Source organism: Gavialis gangeticus, unplaced genomic scaffold (assembly GCF_001723915.1).
Source record: "Gavialis gangeticus isolate Ggan-Ray unplaced genomic scaffold, GavGan_comp1, whole genome shotgun sequence".
Taxonomy (NCBI): domain Eukaryota; kingdom Metazoa; phylum Chordata; order Crocodylia; family Gavialidae; genus Gavialis; species Gavialis gangeticus.
Window position 1 is genome coordinate 21,660,898 of NW_017729011.1, and position 8,625 is coordinate 21,669,522.

The 8,625-nt window shown below is 56.5% G+C and overlaps 1 protein-coding gene and 1 long non-coding RNA gene across 2 annotated transcripts in view; both read left to right on the forward strand.

Annotated features, from left to right (window-relative positions):
* Positions 1 to 2,422, forward strand: part of DNLZ (DNL-type zinc finger) — a 2,781-nt gene extending 359 nt beyond the window's left edge. Inside the window, exons 2-4 of the mRNA XM_019510311.1 lie at positions 2 to 57; positions 795 to 934; positions 2,027 to 2,422. Coding sequence (XP_019365856.1) covers positions 2 to 57; positions 795 to 934; positions 2,027 to 2,198 — 368 coding nt within the window. The 3' untranslated portion in view covers positions 2,199 to 2,422. The remainder of the gene's footprint in view (position 1; positions 58 to 794; positions 935 to 2,026) is intronic.
* Positions 2,423 to 3,891: 1,469 nt separating this feature from the next.
* On the forward strand, positions 3,892 to 6,688 carry LOC109293037. The gene is made up of 3 exons (XR_002096228.1): positions 3,892 to 3,933; positions 5,710 to 5,892; positions 6,555 to 6,688. It is a non-coding gene; the product is annotated as an uncharacterized LOC109293037 (long non-coding RNA).
* Positions 6,689 to 8,625: the final 1,937 nt, after the last annotated feature.

Genomic DNA, 8,625 nt, shown 5'->3' on the forward strand with positions numbered 1-8,625 from the left:
GCTGGCAGCGCCGTGGGAGGGGTCGTCGCCCGCTACTGCCTGGTTTACACGTGCCAGGTGCGTGCAAGGACGTGTGGGGGGTGCGTGCATAGCAGGGGGCCGTGCCAGGAGACCCCTCAGCTCGGGCCCGGCGGGTTGGGGTTCGGGCTTTCCTGGCCCCTGGCCTGCGGGAGGGGACGGAGCAGAGCGGCCCACGAGTTTCCTCCCGTTCTGCCCCTCCGAGGGAAAGCCTCGCTGACACCCGGCCTGGACCTGGCACCGCCTGGCAGTACCCAGCTTCTTGCTCGTTCAGAAGAGACTCACTTGCCTCCTTGGCCGCTTTCTCCCAAGGGCGGGCCTTGAAAACCTGCCCCAAATGCACCTAAAACCCCCTCTTTCCTCCCCGGTATTTAACACCACAAGCAAAGTCGGGACCGAACCAGCCGGGCGCGCCGGACTCCAGCAGCGGGTTCACGTCTCCCTGGAGCTACGAACCCCTGTGTTTCCAAATGATCCTTCTTGCGGGGAGTGGGGGAAAGATCAGCTGGGCTCAAAAGTCAGAGAACTGGGCTCGAGAGTCGGATGCATTTGGGCCTGTGCTCTTCTACCACCCCGAGCTCGACCAGTGCAAGTAGGCAGCATAGTTCTGAGTACCTGCTTGTGCAGGACCTTAATGAGATGGCACTGGCATGCATGAGTTGGAGAAGCCAGCCCGTTGCAGCTAAATAATCACAGCCTTGCTTTTGTTGCGTAGGAAAAAAAAACGCAAATCCTGAAGAGCACCTTGATGCTGAGCTTCCTTCCTTGCTCTCTAGGTCTGCAAGACAAGATCTGCGAAAACTATCTCCAAAGTAGCGTATCACAAGGGAGTGGTGATAGTGAAATGCCCTGGCTGCCAGAACCACCACATCATAGCAGATAACCTGGGATGGTTCACAGATTTGGAAGGGAAGAGGTAGGAGTCCTGGGGGCAGCGAGCCAGGCCTTTCAGCTGATCCGAACCGGGTTGAACTCGTGGTGGCTTTGGCATGCTCTTGACTTGGTTCATTTCGAGGAGGGTTATTGCTGGGGGGCTTCGCTGCTCCGCGTCGGCTGCAGTTAGTCGAGCACGACCCAGCGTGTGGCACCAAGACAGCGAGGAAGCACACTGTATCACAGGTGCTGCCCCAGACCAATGGTTGGATGCGACTCTTTTTGTTTCCTATGAGGGATTTAATAAATCCTATTGCATTTCAGCAGTGTCCAACTCCCTTAAAAATTCCTACCCTCCATAATCAGGGCTCGTGGTAGAAACAATATCTTTTAGTAAACCAACTAGACTTTTGCACAAAAAAAAAAAAAAAAAAAAAAAAAGTCTTTAATTGCAAGCTTTCAGGCATGAGCACCTTTCATCAGGCATCAGAGAAAAGACTGTGTAAAAGTCCTCCTGGGTAGAAATGCGAGTTCATATTTCATAGGATTTCACTGAGGAGTCATTAGATGGAAACCTCATCTGGGCAGGCAGTTCATAGCTGGTAAGGTGTCCCTGAGCTCTGTTGTGAGGATCTGGGATGATGCAAATGACCTTGAACAAAGGCAGGAGCAGGATCTCAGGTTTCAGGTGGTCAAAGGTGCTTCCCCCTTGTGACATCATGAAGATTTCATTTTAAAAAATCAGCTACAATTCGATATCTTCCATGTGTCAGGTATCCAGGTGTCATTCGTGCCTGAAAAGGGGTGTTTGTGCCCAAAAGCTTGCAATTCAAAACTTTTTCATCTGCAAAAATCTAGTTGGTCTAATAAAAGATATCACCTCTACCACAAGTCCCGATTGCTTTTTCCTCTAGACCATTAGGGCTACAACCTGGATACCCACCCTCCATAATTGCAGTTGCCAAATTGAACTGTCGTAGGATGAACGTAGCTTCCCAGATAGCTGAGCAGGGGGGCAAATGTTGGGCTTACGTTCAGAATTTGAAACGCGTATTGAGAGTAAAAACGAAGCGTCTCGGTGAAGCCTCCTAGCCCCCCTTGCCTTGTCACTGTTGGTTTTTACCTTGCCTCAAAGGAATATTGAGGAAATCCTTGCGGCCAAGGGGGAGAAGGTGAGGCGTGTTGTCGGCGAGGACGCCTTGGAGCTGCTCCTGGAGCACGCAGCGGACGCAGTGCCCCAAAGCCACCCCCCAGAGGGAGACGGTGGGGGAGGTTCCCCTGAGTCCGGAGGCAGGGACCCGACCTGATCCCCAGGATGTCCCTGGGGATAGAGAGACCGCAGTGCCGCGTTGTGCTTTACAGACGTCCATGGTTCTTGTAAATAAATTCAGCCGCACAAAAGCCTTGTCCTCCGGTTGATTTCTTAACTTGGCACTGGGCTGCTTAACCCGAGATCAGCCACATGTTTGTACAGGACTTGAGACCCTCCTTGTTACACATGATTGATTTTAAAACCAGATTTATTTCTTCTGCAGGCTCCTGTGCCGCTCTTTCTTTCCAAGCCTAGTTCTTTGCTAATATGGGTACACGCAGAAGGTAAATCGCCATCATCTGAACCCAGCACTCTTTCCTGCCCAGGGTAGGGGGTTGGACTTGATCTAATAGGTCCCTTCTGACCCTAAAAGCTATTAACTCTATGGGGCTGTGGAGTCCTCACCACCATCTGCACCCAGGCACATGGTAGGGCTAGTTCCACAGGCGCTGTACATGAGCAAAAATGCCTGCAAAGGGCCTGATTCTTCCCCCAGCTGTGTCTGGGCCCTTAACTGTTTGTGCTTGCAAACCAAAGTGATCCTGCTGTAGGGGAGCATGCTTCCTGCCGCTCTTGCTTTGCTTTCTCTGCTGAATTACTTCCTGAGGTGCACATGTGTCTGTACAAAGTGCTTTCTTGTGGGGAAACTGCAGCCCAGCGGCTTGGCTTATTCAGTGTCTGGCTGCAGTCCTACAAGGAGGGTTGGCAGGAGGAATGCAGGATGCTGCAGGGCCTAGATTGGAGACCCCCGCTTCGTTCTCCTCCTCTATCTGCCCCCAGCCAGGGGAACCAGCCCAAGGGTAAGTCACAAGCTGGGTGGCTGCTACCTTCCATGCAGTAGATTTATAGATCCTCCTTCGGAGCTGTGCTCAGTGCCTGCTAGTAAGGGTGTGCATTTAAATGAAAAAGGCTGAAGATCACAGGGCTGGAGGGGGCATATAAATCAGCCTCAGTTATGTGTTGTAGGACTATAGTCTTGTATGAGAAGCCAGGTTTGTTTAGTAATATCTTTTATTAAACCAGCAATATTTGGGAGTGAAGTTAGGCAGGCTTTCACGCACAAAAAGCCCTTCTCTTCCCCTCTGGGGAGGAGGAAAAAAAAAAAAAATGCTATCTTTACCTGTCTCAGACCTAAGAAAGAGCATTTTGTGCATGAAAGCCTGCATAACTGCTCCCAAACATGGAGCTGGTTTGAGCAAGGCTGTTTTATTTGATTTCTTAGATATGCCACCCTTCCCAAATCCCTTGTGCCCCAGCATCAGGGTGCAGGGAAGGAAAGTGTGTCTGTGCAGGTGCTAGCTCGTGCTCCAGAGGATGCAGGAGGGGAAGGGTTTGTTTGTTTTTCTGGTGACACCTTCTATGGGACCATGGGTGTAGTTTGGAGCAGTAGGTACATTCACAGCTGCAAGGATAAAGCTAATTTCAGCAGTGAGAAAAGCAGGGAACAGGGAAGGGCTGGTGCCTGGAGCATTAAGGGCTTGCAGCTGGTTCATCTAAAGCCATGTTTCCCAATCAGGTGCCTCAACATCCTCCCAGGGCCACTGCACAGTTAGCACGGAGGTTTTGCAGGAGCATTTGCATGGCGAACATGGAGATGTCCAGCAGGAGGCTGCAGTGTCGCGCACATCAGGGCCTGCGGTGCTCTGAGCTCTTTGCAAAGAAGAACATCACTAACACGGAAGAGAAGCAGGACAGTGGCGGCTGAGGCTCCCCTGCTTTTCCTGTGCCAGGTTCAGGTGTTCAGTCTGTGTCGTGTCAGGGTTGAGGGTAGTTTGATGAGAAGTTTACATGATGGTTGTAGGGGATGGTTTGATTAGGGATGACCCAGCCTTAGGCAGAGGGTTGGACTAGATGGGACCTCCGGGGGCAGGGAAGGGGGGAGATCCTTTCCAGCTCTGTGATAAGACTGGCGTGGACTGGGTCAGACCCTAGGTCTGTCTTGTCCGCTCTCATATGTCCCGCAGCAGCATTGCAGATGCTCCCATGGGGTGAAGGAACACAAGGACGTTCTTTTAAACTGTTCCTTGTGGTGACCCCTCCTCGTCTAGGGCAGGCAGTTGCTAATAAATCCCTCTTTGCCATTTAGTATTTTCTGAGCCCTTCTCCTGTCCCCACTTCAAGCGGGACCAGGCCTGGCTTGCTTTGCCTCTCCTCATCTGGACGCCCCTCCCCGCAGCCTTGTTGCCCTTCTCTGCATCGTCTCCTCCTGCACCAGAACTGCTCGGGGGTGTTTCGGGGTCGTGCGAACGAAGAGCGCGGGCACTAGCCAGGAAAGTTGGAGTCTTTCTAGTGCAAGGGATGGGAGCTGGGGACAGCACTAGCAGCTGGGGAAGGCGTGCGCTGCAGGGGGTCTTGCACCTTCTGAGGGAGGCAGAGAGGAGATGGCTACCAGGACAGGAAGATGGGGTGTTAGCAACCTGCTAGTGCTGCCTGCCGGGCTTCTTCTGGGGCCCAGGTGGTGTTCCCAGCACATGCCATGCTGGGGAACAGGCTCCCTGCTCAGTTACTGCCCATGCCTACGCCTCCCAGCACCCTGCCTCCACACAGGGGCACAGGGGCGATCCAGTTCAGGAGCAGTGTAGTAGCTCGGGACCCCCTTGGCTAGGCACAGCCAGGAAACAGTCCTTCCTGTCCAGCACGTGGGTCTGGGCTTGGCCAGGGACGCCCGGAGTCATCCAACAGTCGGCCATTCTCCTGAGCCCCAGTCCAGAGCATTACCCAGCCTTTCCCAGCCGGGGATGGAGCCAGGAGTCCTGTCCCCCCATCTCTGCCCTTGCCTGCCCTTGCTGCGACAGTCGGTGACTCCCTTCCTCAGTGCCATCCTGCATGCCCAGGCCACTGGCTCTGTGCTGAGTTAGGCCCACCCAGCACTGGAGGGGCAGCCACAGGGGTCCACCGCACTGGCTGCTGTTGCAAATGCTGCCTGGGCCTCCCTGGCTCTCGCCCTCCCGGAGCCCAGATAACGGGCAGTCTGGTGTAGGTGGGCATCCAAGCGTGATGTTCCCATTGTCCCCAGCTGGGGATTTGACCCAGTCTCCCAGGGGTGCTTTCCACATCCGTGGATGTCACCAGCGCAGGACACACTGGGAACGCCAGGCTCAGCCAAGTGACGGGCACGAGGTCTTGAGGGTCCAGGAGAAGCCCTAAGCCTACCCGGCTGCAGCTTCAAGGCCCCTTCTAGCCCAACAGCGAGCGCTCGCCCTGGGCAGTTGTGTCCTGCTGCCCGGCTGCAGCTGGATGACATGGGGCAGTTAGGGAGTGGCCGTGCAAGGCACATGGAGCAGCCCTAGCTGCTTTGCTACAGGAGACGGCACCTCCCAAGTGCTGCTCTTCCCGAGGGCTGTGGAGCACAGAGCAGGGTGGACAGAGGGAGTCAGTCCAGTGGTGCAGCAGTGCTCCAGGGAGGAGCTGAGCCTCTGCCAGGCTGCAAGGGGCACCTGTCTCTGCAGCTGCCCAGTGTCCCTGGCTCCAGCACCTGACAAATGCCTTCTCTCCTACCTCCACAGGTGTTTGAAGTGCAGCCTAAGCTGGCCCTGGGCTGCCCCCAGACCCTGCTCCAGGGTGGGACACCCTGGCCAGCAGACACAGGGAGCAGAAGTGCTACTGAAGGAGGAGGCACCGTGAGCCTGCTGGGAGGAAGCAGCACGACCAGCCTCTCTGGGGAGGACGTGTCCTGGCGAGTGCAGCAGGTGAGCGGGCGTCGGCATGGGCTGAGGGAGGCTGGTGGCTGGGTCCTGGGAGAGTTGTGCATCTGAAGCACCTTGCACCCAGCACAGCTCGCCGCAGCCAGCTAGGCAGCACATCAGGCCTGCCCACCCTGCTGTCCTCTGGCAAGCAAGGCTCCCTCCTGCACCCAGGGCTCTTGGCAGCTGTCAGTCCTCAGGGATGGCAGATAGGGAGTGGGATCTAGCAGCCCTTGTGGCACCACCATCGCAACCTGGCCAGACCTCTGCATTTGCATCCGCTGCAGCTGAGGCCCGGTCCCTGCCCCCAGGGCAGCAGCTCTAGGTAGGGCCGAGTCCTTGGTTCCCTGCCTCCTGGACCATGGTGTGGGCTGGCTGGCTCTTGCTGGACCCAGGGCCCCCTCTGCCAGCTTCCCCAAGGGTGGCGTGGAGCTCCTTGGCCCCCGCGGATGGACCAGCCAGCTCCTTTGGGACCCGCTGAGGTCCCCCAGCCCAGACCTGGTGGTCTGTGCCTTGCATGGCGTGCACCAAGCCCCTGCAAAGGGTCATGTGGCTGTATGCAAAGAGGGGGGCTGCAGTACAAGGCCTGGTGCTTGGGCTGGCTGCCTGGTGTGCCCCAGCCTTGTCCTGCCTGGCTAGCCAGATTCCTGCTGCTTTGGTCCCAGCAGATTGCCCCATCACTGGGGATCTCAGCCCCCCTCCCACGCCTGTTAGCAGCGGTGCACGTGGTCGGCCCCTGCTCCACGTGACCCGCAGGCCGGGGCAGGGACACTTCCCTCGGCGCCGCACACAAACACCACCTGCTCTCTCTACCGATGAGGGACAGCGAGGCGAGAGGCTCCATGAAGGGCACAGGCTCCCAGCTCCTTCGCTGCCGAGTCTCGGGCTTGTGACATCTGCACCCAGACCCCTTGCACGCACCTCCCTGCCCCGAGTGTGCCAGGCTGCAGAGTCCAGCTGTGCCCTGACCTGAGACCTGCTGTCCAGCATCACTTGCCAGACAGCCCAGCTCCCCCAGGAGCACTGGGTGCCCAAGCCAGCAAGGGCAGACAGAGATCCTGCAGCATCTATGTGTCAGGAGCATTGTTCAGCATGGAGAGCTGGGGCTGCAGTCCGTGCCCCGCTCCATTCAGCTGTCGGCAGCACGGGCCGGATGCTGATCGCTGCCACTGCTCGCTGCTCCTGTCTGCACTGACGGGTAGCGATGCTGCAAGAGCAGCATGACATCGAGGACTCAGGCTCCCTGGGGGACTCGAGCAGGGTCATGGGCTGCTTCTCTGCCCCTGGGGCTCTTCCAGCTCGTCTGCCCCTGGGAATGAGACTTCTCTCGACAGCCTTCGCTGACCCCTTGGAGGCAAGAACTGTTTCCCTGAGACCTGCACTGGCAGGCGGAGGCCTAGAGTCGGGCAAGGGCCAACATGTCCCCTTAAGCAGCTGCTTAAATGCCAGAGCTTTCCTTAGGGCCTTGGCTTTGCTTTCCCTGGGTCCCAGTGTCCCCAAAGCCGGCCCCAGGCTCCCCACAGCCTGGCCAAGGCACCTGCTCCAGCCCAGCAGATGGAGGCTGGTGAACCCGAGAGGGGCCAAAACACAAGAGCAACCCTGAAGAAGCTTGAACCACAAATATTTATTAAGCACAACTCCTCTCCACCCCCGTGGTGTTGATTTCTATATATTACTTCATTTGGCAGCTTGCTTTTGTTCCCTCCCCCACCACCCCAGTAAAAAACAAAAACTGAAGTACCTTCTGGGTTGGAAACTCCCCATTAAAATGACATTAGCAAATGCACATGTAAAAAATAAATACGCTAATACATTCAAGTATATGGCGAATCATTAACACTGCTGGGAGCAGAGGAACGGCTTCCAGTTCACCTCTGGGGCTGGAGCTGTGTGGACGCGGGGAGGGAGGGTTACCCCCGGCCGCAGCGGGCCGTGTTGTCAGACCCTCCCAGCCCCTGGCGAACGCAACATAGTTTGGTACCTACATGGACCGGCAGTCCGGGTTTAGCTGGTCCTGTGGTATGGCTCAATCGTCCACGCCAGCCTGCAGGCATTTTCTGCAGGTCTCGTCAGGGGAAGGCAAGTCTCCAGCAAGACTTGTGAGGGGAGGTAACATCTGTTATTGGATCAATTTTACCGTTGGGAGAGAGGCAACGCGTGCCTGGGACACACACGGGCCCTTGCTCTGGTCTGGGAAAGCAGCAGCTCGGCCTGAGCTCAACTTCAGCCCCATTGTGTTCATTGCGTCTCTCCGGGGAGGCAGTAACATGCTGCCTGCTTCTGATTTAAGCGATCGGAGCAGTTACAGGTTGCTACAGCAGACGCCCTTTATCCCCCTTCGGTCCTGTTCATTTACAGAGCTCTGACCCGGCTGTGGAGCACGGTGACCTCAGAGGAAGGAGCGGGGAAGTCCTAACGAACCGCACAACCATCGTCTGTCTCACGTCTGCGGCCGATGAGCATTTCTGCTCCCAGACTTACTTCCAAAGGCATTGTGCAGGTTTCCTTGGAGGACAAGGACTGGAGGTAGGAGATGGAGGTGTGGCTGCTGTGGGATGTGCTCTCCCACCACGGACAGAATCGCCGCGTCCCCTTCCTGGGAGCTTGTTCTGGGGGGGGTTTTGTTGCACCCACACACTTTCCACAAGGGCCCCCGGTGCAGTTTGTGATAGATGTGCTGAAGCACCGTAGATTTGGGTGGCTTTATGGGTCAGGACAGGCTCACTGAGCATCAGCTGG